The sequence below is a fragment of the Diabrotica virgifera genome, chromosome 4 (genome assembly GCF_917563875.1).
Source record: "Diabrotica virgifera virgifera chromosome 4, PGI_DIABVI_V3a".
NCBI lineage: Eukaryota > Metazoa > Arthropoda > Insecta > Coleoptera > Chrysomelidae > Diabrotica > Diabrotica virgifera.
Genome location: NC_065446.1, coordinates 231,268,389 through 231,290,671, shown reverse-complemented (window position 1 = coordinate 231,290,671; position 22,283 = coordinate 231,268,389). Strand labels below are relative to the sequence as shown.

Genomic DNA, 22,283 nt, shown 5'->3' with positions numbered 1-22,283 from the left:
ATGATAGTGATCATTTCCCTATCACAATAAACATAGATACTAATGATATATTGACTTTTCCAATTCACCAAACATGGAAAATAAAGTCAGCTGACTGGGATTTGTATCGAACACTTATAGAAGGACAAACAAACAACTTTAATTTAACCAATACCGCAAACGAAAATCTGGAACTATTTAATAATATTATTATTTCTGCAGCAACAATCGCAGTGGGGAAAACAAAATCAAGTAAAAGGCAGCCAGTTCCTTGGTGGAATAACGAAATTGCGCAAGCACTTACTTTGTCTAAACACGCTTTCAACGTTTATAAGAAACATAAAACTATCGATAACCTTATAATTTTTAAAAATCTCAGAGCAAAAAGCAGACAATTGATCAAGAAAGGAAAACGAGACAGTTGGAAAAAGTATGTGGCTTCAATAAATCCTTCCACTCCCATAGGCGACATATGGAACAAAGTACGCAGAATAAAAGGAACAAAATACTTCCGAGGCATAGATACGCTATCATACAATAACCAAATGCATTCAAACAAGGTAGCTATTCCAGAAATACTAGCAGATATATATGAACTTAATTCTAGTGATTCCAACTATAGCATATCTTTTTTAGAATATAAAAATCTAATGGAATCGTCAAATATACAAATCACCGAGAGCGACAATCCAATAAACAAACCCATAAGTCTTCAAGAATTAGAATTTTGTTTAAGCGCAAAAAATTCGACGCCAGGACCTGATGATATCCACCCTCTTTTCTTACGAAATCTTCCTCTAAATGCAAAACTAATATTAGTTGATATTTTTAATAATATTTTCATTCAGCACGACTTTCCTGATCTATGGTCGCAAGCAACTATAATTCCAATCCTTAAATATAATAAACCAAAAGACGATCCAAATTCCTATCGTCCAATCTCACTTACTTGCTGTACCTGCAAACTTTTAGAAAAAATCCTTAATTATCGTCTTAAATGGTATCTCGAAAACAATAACCTAATAAGTATCAGACAAAGTGGATTTCGTACGGGTAGATCCACAACAGACAATCTAATAACCCTTGAATCAGCTGTACATGAATCTTTTCTGCACAATCAAAAACTTATTGCCGTATTTTTTGACATAAGAAAAGCTTTTGACACAACATGGAGACATCTTATACTAAAAACACTTCAAGAATGGAATGTCCAAGGGCATATGTTGTCGTTTATTAAAAATTTTCTAGAAACACGAACTTTTCGAGTTAGAGCCAATGGATTCACATCTTCCAGACGAGTACTGCAAAATGGCACTCCACAAGGATCTACTCTAAGTCCTACACTCTTTCTGATTGCAATAAATAGTATTATACATCAAATAAAGCTGCCTGTATTTACTAGCCTATATGCAGACGACTTAGTCATTTATCTAAAAACAAATAATGTAACTCTGGGATCACATATATTGCAAACGGCCTTACATACAATTGAAAACTGGTCGCAAAACACGGGTTTTATATTTTCTGGCGAAAAGACACGTTATTTAATTTTTAGCAAAAGGAAAGACTATCCTAATATTCAATTAACACTTAACGGAGTTATGCTGAAGCAGTCAGAAGAAATAAATTTCTTAGGACTTTCTTTTGAACGTGACTTAAAATGGAAAAACCACGTAACGAATCTGCAACGTTCTTGCCAATCCAGAATTAACCTACTAAAAATGCTGTCAAATACCTCTTGGGGGGCTGATACAACAACTTTACTTAATCTATATAGATCATTAATAAGAAGTAAATTAGATTACGGCTGTTTATGCTACGATACTGCTAACAAAACATCTTTAAAAAAACTTGACTACATTCAAAATACGTGCTTGAGATTGGTTTTAGGTGCCACACGAACTAGTCCAGTAAGTAGTTTACAAGTTCTGGCTAATGAACTCCCTTTAAGCCAACGAAGGCAACTTCTATCACTGAATTACGTTGCCAGAATTTCAGCAAACAAAAGCAACGTAACCTACTCAACAATATTCTACAGAACAAATATATCTTCTGATCATTACGAAAACATTGCAAGAAATATGCTACCATTTCCTGAGCGAACAAAACGTATTGGTTTTAATTTAGAACAGTTCAGTCTCACTATACCCATTCATGTAAATTTTCCTCCCTGGATGATCAATCCTCCAAAAATAGATATGTCTCTAAAAGATCTCCCTAAACATTCCACACATCCCTTCCTTATCCAGCAAGCTTTTAAAAATTTAATTTCCAAATACCCAACAACTCATCGAATCTTCACTGATGCTTCCAAATGTGATGAAGGACATGCTGCAGCTTATATCTGCGGAAACATCAAGTCTACCGTACGAATCCCAACAAATTGTTGTATATATACCGGAGAACTTACAGCAATTCACCAGGCAATGAAAAAATGTGGTTCTATCCATGAAAGCAAATTTGTGATTATCACCGATTCAATGAGCGCATTACTTGGGATAAAACAGCTATATACAACTCACGCTATCCTTCTCAAAATCAAAGAAGAATTATCTTATCTACAGAATCAACAGAAAGATATTCTCTTCATCTGGGTACCTTCCCATATGGGAATAATTGGCAACGAGGAAGTGGACTCTCTAGCAAGCAATGCAACTACCGACCAAAGTATTTCTATCACAGATCAAATACCTTGGACTGATCACAAAGTAAATATCAAAGGTCATGTCCACAGAACGTGGCAAACTACTTGGGATCAGACTAACAACAAACTAAAAGAATGCCTAAGTCAAGTAGGAACTAAACTCATGTTACCAAGAAATAGAAAAGACCAAGTCATCATCAACCGACTCCGAATAGGACATACGTTACTAACACACAAGCATATCTTCAACAAGGAGGCCGCTCCGATGTGTACCAATTGCAACACGCAACTGACAGTGAAACATATAATTATCGAGTGTCCAGTGTACCAGAAAGAAAGGATCGCGTGTGCTCTTAGTGACAATATTAAAAGTGTACTGACTTCAAACCTAAACTCCTTATTAAATTATCTCAAAATGACTAAACAATACACCAGATTGTAAAGCATGTTTATATAATAATATGTATCTTACTGTTTGTGTATGTCCCCCCGCTAATAACCCTTAGTGGTTGATGCGGGTTTATGTGTGTAAATAAAAAAAAAAAAAAAAAAAAAATGTTACATTTTTTAGGCCATACCTTGCATTTGTTAGAGGAGTCAATTTTATTTCTTTAATATGTAGGTGGTATCAGTAGAAGTTTAAGTTTAAGTTTTTGGGGTCGGAACCCTTGTCCCCCGGCCGCCATCTGGGAAATGGGGTGCAAAGGGGTATCGCGCTATATCTCGTAAACTACCAACCTTACGGAAAATCTAATTAAACATAAAATGTAGAAAATTAAATTTTCTACAATTTTCTTTCTATTCCTTTTTATCGTCAGGTGACCAACAAAAAAGATATAAACAAAAATAAGTAAAAAATGTTTAACAAATTTCTTTTTGGAGGTTATAACTATTTTTCAGTTCATTTTAAAATAAAATAGCAGTTTATCAATTTTGTAGAGAGTTTTTCAGCGAACAATTTCCACTATAAGGTTATTTAATTCTATTTATGTGTATAGATTTTACAGCGCTCCAAACTTGACCAGATGCTCGAATGCTCACAGGGATACATTAAAAAAAAAGGTTAGGCTTACTTTTCTATCTATATAAATTTCTTATTCATACAATTTATTATGATTTTAACATTCTTATGCTATTATTAATGTATTTTTGAACTTTTCTCCCCACTATAAAACTTATAACCGTAAGCATATATAGAAAAACCCCAAGAAGTTGTTTGAGGAAAAATTCGCCGGTCCAGAAGAAAAATGACGCAACTGCAAAATACAAAATTCTTAAGAAGAACAAAAAAACGATTTTTGATATCAAAATTATAAAGTATGATCAAAATTAGTCATCCACCACACCGTGACCTGGACCTCGAGATATAAGCGTTTTTTGGGGTGTGCCGCTTGTCTATGAAGTAACATAACTTTTTTCCTATTGCATATTTTGACTTAAAATTTTCCAAAAAACTTCTTCATGAATCAAATTTTATTGCTCTGTTGGTAAAATTATAAACTAAAAAGTTTGTCACTCAACTTTTTTAACTAAACATGAAACTAACGAAATATGGTGACAAAATGTTTAAAAATTAACAACTTCTTTTATAATGTGTTTAAACATTTTGTACAAATTTCATTGTTATCTAAATACCTCAAAGATGACACAGTAAAAGTTTCAAAAGGAAATGTTTACAGCGACGAATGATACAGAGAGGTAAATTTGAAAAATCATAAAAATTAATTATTGGCATTTTTGTATAAAATTTGACTTTTTAGCATGTTCCACCAACTCTAGATAAAAATAAACTTCATATTCGGATTCAGCGACCTCGCAAACATAAAAAATGATCAACATTCGTAATTCACCTTGAATTTGATTTTCGTGGTCGGCATAACGTAATTTTAATTAAAGTATTGTTTTTATTGTATTCCTATGAGAATTAGAATCTGGTCAAGTTTGGAGCGCTTTAAAACCTAGATAATAAATAAAATTAAACAACTTTGTAGTAAAAAATGTTCATCGAAAAGTCCTCTACAAAATAGCTATTATGTTATTTTATTGTGAAATGAACGGAAAAAAAGTTATAACCTCCAAAAGGAAATTTCTTACAAAATTTTCTCATTTTTATTTATCACTTTTTTGTTGGTCACTTGACGATAAAAAGTAATAGATGTAAAATTGTAGAAAATTTAATTTGCTACATTCTATATGTAACTAAATTTTCTGTAGGGTTGCTAGTTTAGGAGATACAGCGCGAAAGCCCTTTGCAGCACTTTTTCCAATATGGCGGCCGGGGGACAAGTGTTCCGACCCCAAAAACTTGAACTTAAGCTTCTACTGAACCCCCCTACACATTAAAAAAATAAAATTGACTCCTCTAAGAAATGCACACTAAATGTAACATTTCAATGGATTAATGTATTGTTTAATATTTTGAGCATGGCCGGCGATATAATAACGGGCCTACAAGGGATGCACTGTCTGGAGACGCCAAATTGAGCTTTTGTTCCAAGGACGCCTACGCTAGTTTTGCAGACATATACTTATCTTATACCATAGCGCCAGGACTGATTTTATATTATATACTAAGGATTTCCACAGTTTTCACTGTATTCCTTCACTCAACCGTTCTCTCCAGCTCTTTCTGTCTTGCCAGTCCCCTTCCTGTAGATTTCTTCTCTCAATTGCTTCGTCCAATTCATATCTGAAGAATCTTCTGGGTCTGGGATGTGGAGGAGCCCTGTACCAGTGGCGGCTCGTGGCCTTGGAGACAGGGTCGGCAAGGTTTTTTTGTCTCCTCATATAGGTATACCATCAAACTAAAAGGCTTAATTCATCATAGGAGATTTTGTTGTTTTTTGCTTTTTTTTTTATTTGATGTACTTGACATTCTCTCTTGTTTCATGGTGTTTCGACAATAGGTGTTGATTCTTTTGAGACAAGGTAAGTCCCGTTTTTTTTTAGGCAGAAATTGGTGGTAATAAGAAAATTGATAAACAGTTTGTTGTAATGAATTGCAGTACTTACTACATAGAATTATACATACATATTGTGCAACTTATCCCACTTTCTGAAAATATTTGGACCAGCATAATTTTTAAGTACCTAACTTGTAATAATAAATATCTAGGAAATTCTTTGGCCAAGGTAACTTTTAAATTTTAAATCGTCAAAGAGGTCAAAAATTTGCAAATCTTCAAAATTCGAAAAAGGAGTATCTATTTGCATATAATAGTAGGTATCCAAAATTTCAAGATATACTTACTCGTTTTTCGAGATATGTACCATGTCGTTGTCTTTTTTGGGATGGTTCGGGAATACCAAGCGAATCCAAAACGTCACTGCGTATATATTGGAAACTACTATCATTACGAAAATCTCTGAGATTTTGCACCAGCTTTCGTATTCTATTTTTAGAATAAAGAATGTCAGTTGACTGAGTTTGAACAACAAGGGCAAATCTTGGGCAAACTCTGTCTTAAAAATATTTAAAAAAATATTGAAATAGTCATTAGTATTTAATAAAGTTCTCAAACCGATTGCTTCACGGATCGAGGTATCGCCACTTTCAAAATCATCGCCTTCGATAATAAAATCAAAAACTTCCAAAAGCTGTTCACGAAAATCTGCTACAGATACTAAAACTATAAGAGATAATCTGCTTAGATAAAACTAACCGAGATTTAAAATTTCATCGCGTCTGACAAACTGTTCGCTTTTTTTTTTCGAAACAAATTTGTTCCAAAGCAGTAATCCGTTTAGGTGAGCTAAACTGGCAAGAAAAGACGATATTCTTTATTTTTTTACACGTATCATGTAAAACTAAATTCATTATATGCGCATAATAGTGAGTAAATAAAGCTTGTGATGCAATAGTTTTAACTTTTGCCTGGAGACTATTCAATTCACCACTCATCACAGCAACGCCGTCATAAGATTGCCCCAGTTTGCCCTACCAATTTATTTTTGGTATCAAAAAATTTGAATCTGTTCTTTAAAACACCAAAAATATATTCTGCCTTATTGCTTTTACTCACATCTCTAAAACCTAAAAACCTCTCATAAATATTACCACGTAACGCGTATCGAACAAAATAATTGATAATTGTGAATGACATGATAATCAGAAGTTTCATCTACTTTCAGTGAAAAGCAAATGGTTTTCTAAATCTCAGATTCAACAACGTTATTCAAAATGTAACTATTTGATTATATGTATTAGTTCATTCTGTATTACGAATACACTTCGAATCAGAAAGTAAATAGGTATTTCTAAAACAATTTTATTAATTCTCTATAATTACTTTGATTTTTAACAAATGTTTCGATCCATCATGTCCACTAAATGATAATTCCTGACAACTTAAAAAAATTACAATATCAATTAAACGACGTAAAACGGCGTGATTATTTTTGACAATTTCTACCGATGCATGCTTCAAAATGAAACACCGACCGGCAGACCGAAATGTGCCGTACTTGCCGCTTAACCTGCCATGCCGTATCTGCTATTGCCCACGGAGAGAAGTAATGTTCGCTTGCTCATCGACTTATTTCGTTGAGTTTTACGTGTAAATTGTCAAGCTACGGATGAGTTAGGGACGGCTAGCCGAAAGGTCAGATAAATGGCTCGGATCATTCATTTTTTGAGAAGTCTGTTATGCGCAGGGATCACTTAACGCTCGGATTGATCAAATTCTTTTAAAAACCATGAATAAAATTTAGTCTGTATTATCTGATAGATTTTTTTTTATTTCACAGATACAAATATTTAAAAAATCTATATCTATAAATGTGTGGGTCGGCACTGCCGACCCTGCCGACCCTGACCGGCCGCCACTGCCCTGTAGTAATCCCTGTGTTATTCTTGTAGAGTGCTTTTACTGCTGCTATTAATCTTAGTAGGACTTCGATATTTTCCATTGCTTCCCATAGCTTGGTTCTAGGTATCTAGTCATACGCCTTCTTAAGATCTACAAAAGCCAAACGGACGGATCTTTTTTTCTATTAGTTGTTCGACCGTGTAAATGTATTCGAAGCATGCTTTCCCCGCTGTGAATCCTGCCTGGTCTTCCCCGATTTTATCCTGTGAGGATCTTAGAGTACTTTAAAAATTGTTTAACAGCAACCAAAGCTATGAAACGACGTTTCATAGCTTTGGATTCATATTTAACGTTTGCCACCGAAGAGAATTCTTTATCATGATTTCCAACAAATGTCGTACCTAGCGTAAAGAAGTCACTTTTATTCATAAAACTACCTAAGGGTTTCAATTCAGTTTGAACACTTCACCTAGTGCCCCTGATGAGTTTTGATATTAAACGAAACTCATTGTGTAGTAGAGTGGTCTTCGAAATGAATTGAATAAATGCAATCGTCGATTTTCTCATCTTACGGAATTCTCCATAATGGACGAAGTATCTGGCATACATAGTGTGACCAACTCCAATTCAGTCGAATCCGGGACAAGGCTAAAAAAAATACCTGAAATCCGGGACTTTTCAATAAAAATCGGGCCACTTTTTTCAGAAGACGATAATTAAAATACAGGAAAGAAAAAAATGTCCACCGTTTTAGTTTACGTAGAACTAAAATACCACGATATAAAATGCATGCGTTTTGGATGTGGCATTAGTATTACACTCTAGAAATTGTCCACTTTTTTTTCGTCCCAACAATTCAATTTGATGTGAATTCTTAGAAGAATAACGTATTCAAAATAGAATTTTACCAAAACGTTGAAAATTCGGATGGCCCGGAAGCCTTGTCCGGGACGCCGGGACACGACTTCGTAATTCGGGCCATGTCCCGGATTTTTCGGGCTAGTTGGTCACACTAGGCATACATAGATTTGTAGATGTATTGTGGGACAAAAGAGTCCCTCATATCGTTTCAAAGCTTTGTATAAAAGTTATAAAAAATTATATAAAAGTTTCAAAGCTTTCTCTAAATAACCGACAAGTAAAAGTCTCTATTTAAAAATTCATAGTCACGAAATAATAAAGGATATGTTGTTCTGAAGCTATTTCCTTGTGGCATTTTTATAATTAATTATTTAGATGGGAAATAAGCCACAATTAAATTGAAAAATAGTATATTAAGTATGGAGAACGGTAAGGGTTTTATACCGATCTAAGACAATTATTGTCTGAGATCGGTTACCCTTAACGTTCGACATGCTTATAACGTTTTTTGCACGATTAATACCACTATAAATTATAAAATTAAACATTTTCGTCATATTGACTAGTCTCATTCATTTTATCAAGATAGATACTTTGGTTGTTAGTTAGTAACTAGGGTGAATAACAACAATGGAGAATTGAGTTTTTATTTAGTTGTCAATAATTTTAAGTACAATTTTGATTATTATAAATTAAAATATGAGCGAAAGTGAATTTGAAGAAATTGAACGGGCTTGGGAAGAAGGGTGTTCCGCAATTATTCATACTAGTAATACTACTAATGTATGCGATTCTGCAGGAGTTTCTGTTAGAAGTGAAACCACAGTCCAAACAAGTGGGATTTCATTAAATAATTTAACAAATTGTACCATAAGTTTCAATATTAATAAATAATTCGTTAGTTTTCTTTATTCTTTCAAAAAATAAATTAAAATTAAGAGATTTTTTAACTCGACGGTAAGTGAATTACTTACCGTCGAGTTGTCACTTACCGTCGAGTTGGAGTACTTACCGTCGAGTTAGATTACTTACCGTCGAGTTGCTAGTAAATGTCACCTACTGACGTAAAATCTGTCACGGTAAACAGTCAAGAATGATCAATCGTGCAATACATTGATATATTAGTAATACTAAAATATAAAAATAAAATATATAATATAAAAATTCTTCTAATAATTTATTTAATTTGACTCATTTATATCGGCAATTCAGACATATATTATACATTTTAAAGTAGAAGACTTTAAAATGATATAGCCAATATTTATGAGTTGCATTCCCGGGACGACTTTACTGAAAGATAGTTCATTCGATTACATGAAATCAACCCCAACTCAACAACATTTTTGTTTAATTTAGTAGTATTTTGTATTTTGACAACGACACCCGATTTGGGCGTCGAAACCTTAATAAAATTATTTTTTTCAATTTAATTGTGGCTTATTTCCCATCTATCTAACTATGTTGGCCATAGTTAATAAAGGATATATTTATATTCTCATATATTCTTTTTAAAAATATACTAACGCTTTTAATTCTCTGTTTGACTCTTAAGAGTTTGCTAACTTATACGTTTTTGCAGACAAGTAACTGTGGCGGAGACAAGTTTAGAGTCTCTCTTATAGGTGATGGTACCTACTTTTCTGATGCTAGGAACTACTGCGGATTGCAAACAATATCACTAGTCTCTACGAGAAATACTCTCGCTGTGGGTAAGTAATATATTAAAGTTAAATATATTTTTTTTATTTATTTCTGCCTCAACCTCAAAGGGTCATTGGCGCAGTACAATTAAAAGTTTACAATTTTTTTAGTACATTATTATAGAATACAAGTATGATGTCAAATTGTTCATATCAGTTTCGTCACTTAATATTGCTTGTAAGGTGTCTTGTAGTTTATATTGAAGTCTCTCCATGTAACTCCACTCCAGTAACTTTTCAGGACACTCCAGTAAAATGTGGCGAACACTGAGCACAATATCACATACGTAGCACTGTGGTTTTACTTCACTCTCCAGCAGAGGTTTATGGGTGATGGCGGTGTGGCCTATTCTCAGACTAGAGAGAATGGTTTGATGTAATCGCTTATTTGGGATTTATTTCCAAGGTAGTATCGTATGTTTTACTTTTCGTAGTTTGGGTGTAGATTGATTCCATTTCGTCTGCCAAGTTTTGATTACCAAGTTCTTGATTACAGGTTTTACATCTAGATGTGGAATGCTTCTGATTTCTACAGCTTAGGGAGCGTTCAAGTATTACGTAAAGCGATTTTTGAAGATTTTTGACCCCTCTCCTCCCTATGTAACGCACCGTAATGGGGCATTGAAGTATTACTTAACGCAATTTTTGAAAATTTTTGACCCCCTCCCCCCCAACCTGCGTTACGTAATACTTGAACGGCCCCTTACGTGCTTGTTACTGCTTCTTCATGACCAGCAATTCCGATATGTGATGGACTACATACAAAGTTGACATTTATATTTATAGTTTGCAGCCGGTGTAATGCTGATTTAATAAGTAGTAGACTTGGATGACGAGGATATAGGTCATTTAAGGCAGTTACTGAACTTAGAATAATGAGAGAATTTTTAATATTATTTTCTACCACAAAATTTATTGCTTTGAGGATAGCGGTTAACTCGACAGTGTAAATGGTAAATGCAAGTTAATTTCGGGAGTTTAATTATTATTACTCCCTCTATGGTTTTAGAGGCATCCGACAAATTCGGTGTTTGTGTCTGATTGTATGAATTTAAGTAAATTGTTTCGAAGTCTAGTCTAGGGCCGGCGATAACGGGCCTGCAAGGGATGCACTGCAGGCGGGCGCCCCTGTTTGGGGGGCGCCAAAATGAGCTTTTTTTCTGCCGGTGCTATACAAAATACTAATTTAAAAGAAAACGAAGGACGCCTATGCTTCTTTTGCAGGCGGGCGCCTTATACCCTAGCGCCGGTATTTAGTGCATCTAGCTTTTGATTTCTTATTTGGTAAATTTGAGTGTAGTTGACAGAAGATTCAATAGGCTTTCGAGATCGTTGGTATAAGTTTTTATTAAGCTAATTGTTACTGAAGTATCGTCATATATTAATCTAGCTGAATTTTTTATATCTTCCATTACTTGAATTATTGATCTTATATCTGTGATTAAAGACTTTAGCTTTTTTAATTTTGGAGCTGGAAAGGAGCTATTTTCTGGGGTACCATTTGGTAGAGGGCTCATAATTTCAGAAATAGTTTGTTTGTTTGAAGGAGGATCGTGTGATATTTGTTAGGTGTCAGTACTTTGTGTAACATTGTAGCGGGTAAAATATGAATATCAGGTTTAGTCGATAGTGTAGGAGTAAACGAAGATATAGTTTGCATTAGGGGAATGTAATCATTGTTTATTTGATCAGTTGAGGTAGTTGGAGCAGTTGAAGCAGTTGGGATGTATTCATTGATAATTTGATCAGTTGAGGTAGTTGGAGCGGTTAAAACAGTTGGAATGTATTCATTGTTTATTGTATCAGTTGAAGTAGTTGGAGCAGCATTTTGTATTTGAGATGTTTGGGTTTCCGAAACAGTTGGACAATTTTCAGCCGAATGTCCCGCATGACTGCAAATAGTACATAAATCTTTCTCCATTACAAGAAATAAACGGTATGATATCATTTCGTAATTTACAATTATTGTTTCAGGTATTGATGAGACAGGGGGAGAAATAAAAGTATGCTTTCTGAAACTCAAAATATGTTTGTAATTAGGATTAGATGTAACAATTTTCAAACAATTGATTGGAGTTATTAAATTTTTTCCAAATTGGAAAGTTCATGTTCAACAATTGAATGTGGGATTGAAGGAAAAACATTTGATATCAATAAGCTTTCATTTGGTGACATTAATTTACGACCCTGAATTTTTTTATAGTTTACAGTTATCATTCCCTTGTTAATTTGTAGAAAATTGTTAACTAAAATTTCGCTTGCTAGGTAAATACAAATTCGACCATTTGACATTTTAGAGGAGAAAAGAATATTTTTGGGAAGCAATAAATCACCAACTGTAAACAAATTTTCTTCGAACCTTGTATTTTCCACCGCAGGAAAAATTATTGCTTGTGATTTTGACTGGAATTTAGGTACATTTTGATTTCTGACATTGGCAAAAGATTTTTTCATATTTGTAGTTGGTAAATGATGCTCCAGTTCTTGATCAGGAGCCCCAAGAGGTGGAACACTATTCATTTTCAATTATTATTGTCCTCGATATATTTTAAAACTTAGTCCCGTCCTGTCCCTTTGATACCAGTACTGATAGCAGGGAGGTGTAAAAAGTTGCTGCTTTATATCCAAAATTGATTATTGTTTACGTGGATTTAGCGTAAATGCTAATTATTTGGATTAATAGTACATTCTTTCACAGTTTTTGCGGTAAATTTTAAAGAACCGCTTGGATTGAGATGAAATTTGGCAGACTCATAGCTAGCATGTCAAAGAAAAAAAGTGATATTGTGCCAATGTGTGCTCTTGCTCTGGGGGTGAAAAAATATATGTGAAAAATAAGTCCGGAAATATATAAACTGATTAATTTTAAGTAACTTTTGTTTTATAGAGTTTTTTCGGCAAGTCAACACTTTTCGGGTTATTTGCGAGTGAATATGTTCATTTTTTAACAAAATAACCACGTTTTTAGACGGGTTTTCGCAAATAACTCAAGAGTAAGTATTTTGCCGAAAAAACGTTCTTAGGAAAAATATAGCATGTGAAAAAACAAAAAAAAATCGTGTACGCTTGAGGTCTCTGGACCTCGTAGTACCAGAGTTATAGCCAATGAAAAATAGGTTCATATTCGCCAAATTTCAAATAGGCTATTTCAACGTGAAATATCCAAAAAATAAAGCACTTTTGGGGGAAACCTATTATAACTTTTTTAAATTGTTTAAAAAAGCTTTATTTCTGTTTTTATAAAAAGTTTCTAGCATCAAATTTAAGCAAGTCAGGCTCAAAATAAAGTTGCTCCCTTTTGTTTTGGCAAAAAAAATCGGGAAGATCACCCCCTAATTGGCAACCTAAATGAAATTAATCGTTACCGCTCCACAAATTATTTAACTTAAGTTGTGTCTATATGATATGTAAGTTTAATTAACTCAAAGTGCTTATTTTTGAAAAAATTTGGTTTTAAAATAAAATTTTTAAAATTTTTAATTTTGAAAAATATGTTTTTTTCAAAATAATTTAAAAATTGTTAGAGATACCAACAATCTCAAAAAACAAAAAAGTCAGTATTACTTTTCTGAATATCTTCTGAGTATTTTTTGTTTTTCTGTAAGACAAAAATTGATTAAGATTTGGTGTTTCTAAATTTGCATAAACTCGTGATCCGTGACTCGTTCAACCCTTTTAACTACAGCTCTTGCAAAAATAAGGGCTTTATGCTGATGAAACTTTCAGATCATATAAACAATACATACATGAGTAAAGAAACTTGTGAAGTGGTAACGATTAAGTTCATCTGAGTTACTAATTAGGAGGTGATTTTCCCGATTTTTTACCAAAAAAAGGGACTAACTTTATTTTGAGCGTAACTTGTTTACTTTTGATGCTAGAAATTAATTAAAAAAAAAAAAAAACAAAAATGAAACCTTTTTTAAATACTTTAAATAATTTGTAATGATTTTTTCCCAAAAAGTTCTTCATTTCTTGGTTATTTCATGTTAAAGCATTCCATTTGGAATTGAACGAATATGAACCTATTTTTCATTAGCTATAACTCTGCTATTACCAGGTATAAAGACCTAAAATATACACATTTTTTTTTCAATTTTTTGCGGGCTATATTTTTGCTAAGAATGTTTTGTTCGACAAAATACTTACTGTTTGAGTTATTTGCAAAAAACCGTCTAAAAGCGCGGTTATTTTTTTGAAAAATGAACATATTCACTCGCAAATAACTCGAAAAGTATGAAAGTAAAAAGTATGACTTAATGAAAAAACTCTATAAAACAAAAGTTAGGTACTTAAAATTAGTCAAGGTATCCATTTCCGCACTTACTTTGGACGTATATTTTTTCACCCTCCAGAAGGGGTGGAAGCCACCCCCATGGCAAAAGCACACATCGGCACAATATAACTTTTTTTCTTTGACTTGTTAGCTATGTGTATGCCAAATTGCCCAAATTTCATGCGTCATTCCAAGCGGTTCTTTAAAATTGAGAGATTTTGCAATATTTTACCGTTAAAGAACGTACTATAAATAAATATTTGTACTCACAGTTTTTGTACTTGTAAGAACAATCACGTAGATTCACTCTACACGTAAAACTAGAATTACTTTGTTGCTTTGTAACACTTAAAATCTAGTTTTATTGTGAAGCTTGTTTTAAGCGTACGACTCGTTCGATTTCTCATTAGGACCAAGTTATATTTTGTTATATCTCTTCCAGGAAAAATAAAACCTACTAAGGACATTGTCATTTATAAACAAGGAACTTAAGTAGTACTCTGGACAGATTATCGGAGAATATACTATTTTTGGGAAAAGTTATTTACCAGAAATTTACCAGGAATCGAATATTATGATCCTATATATTAATAATATAGGTATGCAAAGCCGCAGATAGTGTGCTATTTTTTTATGAACAAAATGGCGCCCCCAAATCGTGTTTTTTAATTACATATTGCTTTATAACTCCAAAGATTTTAACTTTACACCAAAAACATCCAAATAAAAATTCATCGTAATTAAATTCTAGATAGAGATTTGTTTTTGCCGATTTACTTCGACAAACATTTTCTTTCAAAATCTTTAGAATAGAATAGAATAGAATAAAAATATGCTTTATTGTCATTGAAAATGTTTACAATTGTATGGACAAAGCTTACATACAGTCAAAAGAAAAATAATATCAATAACAAATAACAACTACCATTTCCTAAAATTAGATAAATCGTCAATATACAGTATATAAGATATAAAAGCAAAGACAAAAACAATTTATTGCAAAATTTATTTAAATTTCAAATTGAACATACTTACAACAAATAAATAAATAAAAGAAATACAACATCAGGAACTGACAAGTTTAAGCTACTGCGTATGAAACCCAATTTTCTTAGTTATTCATTAAGAAATTCTTCTATTGAATAGTATGGTCTTTTAGATAGATAGGCTTTTGTCATTTTACGGAACTTTGGGAAAGATGTTACAGATTTAAGTTGTAAAGGGAGATGGCTGTAAAGTTTTTTTGCGGAATATAGTATAGATTTCTTTACTAACTCAGTGGATGGGATCGGTAAATAAATATCAAAGATTGCATTTCTGGTGGAGTAAAGATGATTGGGCCTTGCTGGAAAGACATGAAGGTGTTTACGACTTAAACAAACCGTTTCTAGAATATATAAAGATGGAAGTGTTAAATAAAATTCCGTGATCTCTGAAGTAACTTCTGCAATGTGTAGATCTTCTGAGGCCAAACAGATATATTATTGCTCTTTTTTGCAATTTAAAAATAACATCAAATTGGGCAGCTGTACTAGAACCTCAAAAAGGAAGAGCATATCGAAGATGAGACTCGAACAACGAAAAATATGTTATTTTATAAGATGCTAAATTGAGCATTAGTTCCATTGAGACAGATCTTATCGCATAGCAAGCTGACGCGAGTTTCTCACTTAACGAATCGATATTAAGGGACCATTTGAAGTTGCTGTCTAAAAATACCAAGAAATTTTACAGAATCAACGGTACTGATCTGGCTGTTATTAAGAGGCAAAGGTCGAAGGGCTCCTTTATAGGATAATTCTACTGTTTTATCTACGTTAAAAGAGAGTAAATTAGAGTCAGACCAGGTCTTTATCATCAGTAGATCCGAAGTTATAGTTTCATGAAGAGATGCAATAGTTGAGTTGCTCCAAGTGATACTGGTATCATCAGCAAAAACAAAAATTTTCCCATCGATTTTTAAATTAGTGATGCCATTTATAAAGGAACAGAAGAGGACCCAATACTGAACCTTTTGGTACTCCACATACAATGTTTTTGAGACTAGAGTCAGTATCATTTGCTCTAACTAGTTGTTTCCTATTATTCAAGTAGGATTGGAACCAATTCAAAGAAATACCTTAAAAAAGAATGACTTCGAGACCTTTCTTGAAATAGGGAGATAGGAAATGGGATCTTGTTGCGGCAAAATAGTTGATGTTATATGTTTACTCACATTAACGAAGTAATCGTTTAGACTTTCAGGATTTGGAAGGGAAAATGCCTTTTAATTTTTAACTAAAATAATTAAATTACTTTTAAACATAAAAGTCAATTCCACAATTCTGTAAAGTACGTTAGATAGGTATAATGCCTTTTTATACAAAAATCATAGTTATTCTGATGTATCATAAATGTTATGGTTATTATTGCGACCGTAAATTGTTCATTAACCATTTAATTGTTGCTAAACTATTCATTCAATTTTCATCGGCTTCTGAAAATATAATCTATACCCAAAGGACTTTTTTTTCTAAACCAAAAAGAATTTTTATCGAAGTAAGTCGGGAAAAACATGTCTCTATGCAGAATTTAATTACGGTGAATTTTTGTTTTGCTGTTTTTGGTGTAAAGTTAAAATCTTTGGAGTTATAGAGCAATAATTGAGAAAAAGAAACACGATTTACGGGCGCCATTTTGTTTATAAAAATAATAGCAGACTATCTGTGGACTTTGCATACCTATATTATTGATATATAGAATCATAAGATTCGATTCCAATAATAAAATTGCTGCTAAATAAGTTTTCCTTGTATGTTGCTAATTTGCCCAGATTATATTTTGAAGAAAGGAAAATCACGAGCAATTCAGAAACACTCATAATAAGAGATTTAAAAATGACAACAACATCATATGCAAAGAGCTTATCAGACAAATTGAACAGAATGGGAAATTAGTACAGCATCACAACATTTAAAACAACCAACAGACTAAGATCTATTGTATCCAAAAACAAACACAACAACACACAAGAAAGATCAAAGAATATTCTTTGCTTTAATAAAATATCCTGTGAATGCAATAGTTTCTATGTAGGACAAACCGCAAGGTCACTTAGTGCCAGGATAAATGATCATGAAACATACACGTGAAATCCCAAATATGCAAACACGCCTGGGACAACGAGCACAGAGTACAAAGTTCGTGAAAAAATGCCAACATTTCGAGTAAAAAAAAACTAATTCTCTACATGTTGATGCGTCTTTTGACGCTTCTTTTTCTGGTTCCTATCCGTTTAGGATGTTGGAAATCATATTGGCAATCATAACCTGATGCACGACAAATTAAATAAATATAAAAATATACTTTAATGTTACACATTAATGTTGGATCATAGGCTTGGCAAAATTTGTGCTACATAACTTTTTGTAATACCCCGGTAGCTACAGTCTCGGAGAATTTAGGGAGTGAGTTTTGAAATAATATTTGTTATAAAGAAAAGAAATTAATAATAATTGGGCGCCATCAACAAATCAAAATCTATTACCATATGCCTATATAAAAATTACAAAACAAAATAATCAAAATGGTATTCATTTGAATAGAAAACGGTACTTACCATTGATGTCTGAGGTAGTCTGTATGTTCTATTACAATAAGGGTCAGAGATAGATGGTGCACAAAGAATAAAAAGACATATAAGTTTGAAATATAATCATAGTTTATTTATATAGAAAAATTGTTAAAAAAAATAAAACTGAACCGGTAAAAAAGGAATAAGCATACTAATACCCGATTTCACCAACATTTAAGAATTACCTAAGTGGGTTTAGGTACTTCCTAACTCTAAAACGGATTTCACCATACGATAAGAATTGCCTAAACCGCTTAAGCATTACCTTACGTTAGGATACGGATTTCGATCTCCCTAAACTTTAGGTATTACTTATCGTTGACAGTCGGGTTACATTTTTACAATTTTGACTAATGTACTTGTGACGTTTGTCAATAATTTGCTCTTACCTTAATTTTTCTGTCATTCTGTACTATTAGGTATATTATTAGTTGTAATTTTGTATTTTCTTTTATATTAATAATATAATATGTGTTGGAAAATATAGAAAATCCTTTTGAGTTTTTTACAGGTCTGTTGACAAAATTATGTAGTCTACCTACTACCTAACAAACTAGTGTTGTGTTTCAAGAACCCATTCATGATATTTTAAAATTATTTCAATAATGACAATTCAACTAACTTCAATTTTTCGTCCTATGTGAAATTTACAACTCTTTTCTTTTCCTCCATTTCACTTTACATATACAAACAACATACAAGACTGTATTTATTATATACAAACTTAATGCACAAATAACTAACTACTAAATAAAATAACTATAACAGTACAAAACTGAATAAAACCAAATTGGCAAACAAACAATAATGACAAATAATCGAAAAAGTAAGAAAATGTCATCTTATTCTTCTTTTTATTTATCAAAAATAGTTCAAACGTACCCTAGGTAATACCTAGGAAAGCATTTTCTAGATAAGCAGTTCTTTTAGTTGTGAAATGCGATTGTTCCTAAGTATTGACTTAAGAAGTTCCTAACGATAAGAATTACTTAATAAGGCAACTGTTTAGGTATCGTTGGTGAAATCGGGCATAAGTCTTTCGCGTTTCCAAAGTTCGAAAAAAAAAAAATAAACAGTTTGTTACATATACCTGATAACCTGCGGTGATTGTTCTGTGGGCTGCTGGACTGGTATTATAGCTCGCTGGAGCTCTGGTAAGGCGGTACGGCGAACTTCACTTACACTTTACAATTTAGGATCTAAAGTACTACTGGTACTATTACACAACTTGTTCTTTTTTATACGAAAGATGAAATTCCATAGTCTTGGTTTATAATAACAAAAGTAACTGCTTATTTTGATTATTAGTGACACTTTACATCAACTTGATGATAAAACAAATGTGTTTAGACTATTGGTTATTAGTTAAAAGATCAGGAACTATGTCCCGCGAAGATTGAGTTAATTTCTTCTTGCAAAAGGCATACTAAACGCCACTACTATAAACACTGTTCCATTTATTTTAACGGAACAACAACACACAAAAAATATACCGGTATTGTATCTACAACAAACAAATCGCACTTCTTGCGACTTGCACTCAGAATCTCTCAAGCTTCCATCTGAGCCTAACTTTGGCACAGACAACAAAAATTGGACTTGTTCACTTCATGTCCGCTGAAACTTAATTGCCCTCGTGTCCTAATTCCGGACAAGAATTTTTTCTCTCTAGCAACATAATTCACCTCCCATTCTGGTAACCATCGAATATTTTGTCCAATAATAATTACCCAAACATTTTTCTGCCAATAAGATAGCGAGAAAAATGATAATCAGAAAATCCCACAGATGCTATGACTCTTCTTCTTAGCCAATAGAAAAATGCTTATTTTTCATAAACAGACCTCTGTTTCTCATCGAAATCGCTGAGTCAATTATAACGGTCATTTTTGAGAAATCAAGCACTCGACGATTTTATCAATGCTTAAAGAATTTATTATATCAACATTTCAACTGAATATTTCCCAGTATTTATGTCTCAGAAAGTCATTAAATTCTTTTGATACCAGCCGAAACCACAACACAACGCATTATTTCTGAGTATTTGGATAGCAAATGAAAAACATCATATCGTCACATAGCGTCGATATATTAAAAAGTTTTCGCTGTATAATGCTTGTATCCAATTCACTCGTCACCACAGAGACGGACTGGTTCATTTATAAGGCGATGAATTTGAGACTGTTTCAAACCTTGCTCGCTGCGGCTCGAAACAGTTCCGTTGAGGTTTTCTTAAACCATGTTCTCAAATTCCGCAGACATGATATTCTTGTTCTACCGGTTCCTCGCCTTGCAACATGGAGTGCAGCATGGAGTAACGGTGCTGATTTTTCATAACGTATCCCAGATATTGCAATTGTATGTGTTTGATGGGAAACACAATCTCCGATGCCTTCTTCATTCTTCCTAGAACTCCTTGTTCGTGATCCTTGCTGTCCATGATATTCTCAGCATTCTTCTATAAAGCCACATATCAAATGCTTCAATCTTTTTAATAGTGCTGCCTGTAAGCCTCCATCCCTCTCTTCCGTACAATAATACAGAGAAAACATAACATCTCAAATGACTCATTTTTGTATCTAGGGATGTGTTGTGGCTTTTGAAGATGGCGCTCATTTTGTTATGCAAGATGAGTTATTTTAAATGTTTATGAGCTTAAAATTTCAGTACTTTTAAAATGTAGGGTAAGGAAAGGTATGTTGGTGATAAAAATGAAAAATAATAATAACATAGGAATTTGACAACTAAGCAAGAAATGTTTTGCTTTATTATGTTATTTATTATTTGAAGTAAATGTTTAGAAGAGTTAATTTAACAAAAACTGAATAATAATGATAGTAAATGTAAAATTGACATACAAACTTATGCTATTTAGGTAAGTTGGTGGCACGGTAAGGTATATTGGTGATAATGGTTAGAAAATTTGGTGAAACAACCGCAATTTAAGGAATTTAACTTATCTTGGCTAAATCACGAATTCAATGCAGCTTTTTTTTTATTGATAATTAGTTTATTGAATGGTTTTATAAAGTTTTATAAAGAAAACAGCAATTATTCCAATAAATATGTAACCGTCTCTCACATTCAATAAGAAATGGCTCCATTGTCGACTGTCGCACAATGCAACGGTCAAAACAGTCTGTTTACTAAAATCGGGTGCGCGCATTGCGAAATCATCGTAATATATGTTTGTCCTGCTTACACTCGTAACAAGTTACTTGCGCTGTGTCATGAACGTGCTTGCATAGGGAACTGTGTGGTAATCTGATTAAAAATTATCACCAAATTGCTTGTATCACCATATACTTTTCCTCACCCTAGTTTAGAAGTACTTAAATTTTTATAGTTGAATACTTGTGATATTGTTCCCATTTTTTGTAATGTCTTTTGAGCATTTTTAGAAGAGCTATTAACAATTTTTAAAAAATCTACTTTTGAAGCTTTGTTCAATAGTTGAGCAAACACATTAAGAAAAAATTTATTCTCATTTTAAAGGATTTTCTATATTTTCTCAGCAAAATTATGTGAGTTGTCCATATAATTTATAGGTCTTCACCTTTAGTATTTAAAATTAAATAGCCAGCTTATATTATGTTTATATACAGTGATGAGCGCGCTAATAACCTGCAAAATAACGAAAAGATGAAAACATAATAAACTGTTAAATGAAACGAGATGAAACTTGTAGAGGTGGAAATTACCGATATAAACGTATAAACTAACATTACATTACATAGTTTACCATCTTTAGACATCTCTGACAGGAGTATTTCATAGACATATTATATATTATCACAGACAGAGTGTCATGTTGAGCGGAGTGACGACAGCATCTTCTTTTTGTGGCTCAGTGTTGTTTCACTCTTACGCATAGTAAAGGTGCGACAGTAGTCCTCCTTTTCCGTGCCTATACCCCCACTCAGTTTCATGTTAGTTTCTCGATACAATGTCATAGAAAGAGATACCGCAAACTTGTCCAAGAGATCTTGTCGTCAGGAAGCGCAGAGAGTAAGCTCTATGATAATATATAATATACAGGGTGTTAGTAAATAAGTATGAAAAACTTTAAGGGGTAATTCTACATGAAAAAATAATGCCGGTTTGCTCTATAATCATATGTCCGCAAATGCTTCGTTTCCGAGATACGGGGTGTTAAAATTTTGATTTCAAACTGCCAATTTATTTATTGCGCTAAGACCGGTTGAGCTATGGAAATGAAATTTGGTGAGATTTAGGATGTAGTTATTGCACATTTTTTAAATACAATTAAGAATTTTGTGTTCATCATTGGAGCGCATACAGGTAATAGTCTAAATTTTTTAAAGAAAAAATAGTACGCCACTGAGATATTTTAAATTAAAAATTATTTTTAATTTCCACGTTTAATTTTTGATAAAAA

The 22,283-nt window shown here is 32.8% G+C and overlaps 1 protein-coding gene across 1 annotated transcript in view; it reads left to right on the top strand.

The window, feature by feature from the left end:
- The window catches only part of LOC126883333 (venom serine protease-like), a 134,662-nt gene that overhangs the window by 57,461 nt on the left and 54,918 nt on the right, over positions 1 to 22,283 (top strand). Inside the window, exon 3 of the mRNA XM_050648733.1 lies at positions 9,875 to 10,004. Coding sequence (XP_050504690.1) covers positions 9,875 to 10,004 — 130 coding nt within the window. The remainder of the gene's footprint in view (positions 1 to 9,874; positions 10,005 to 22,283) is intronic.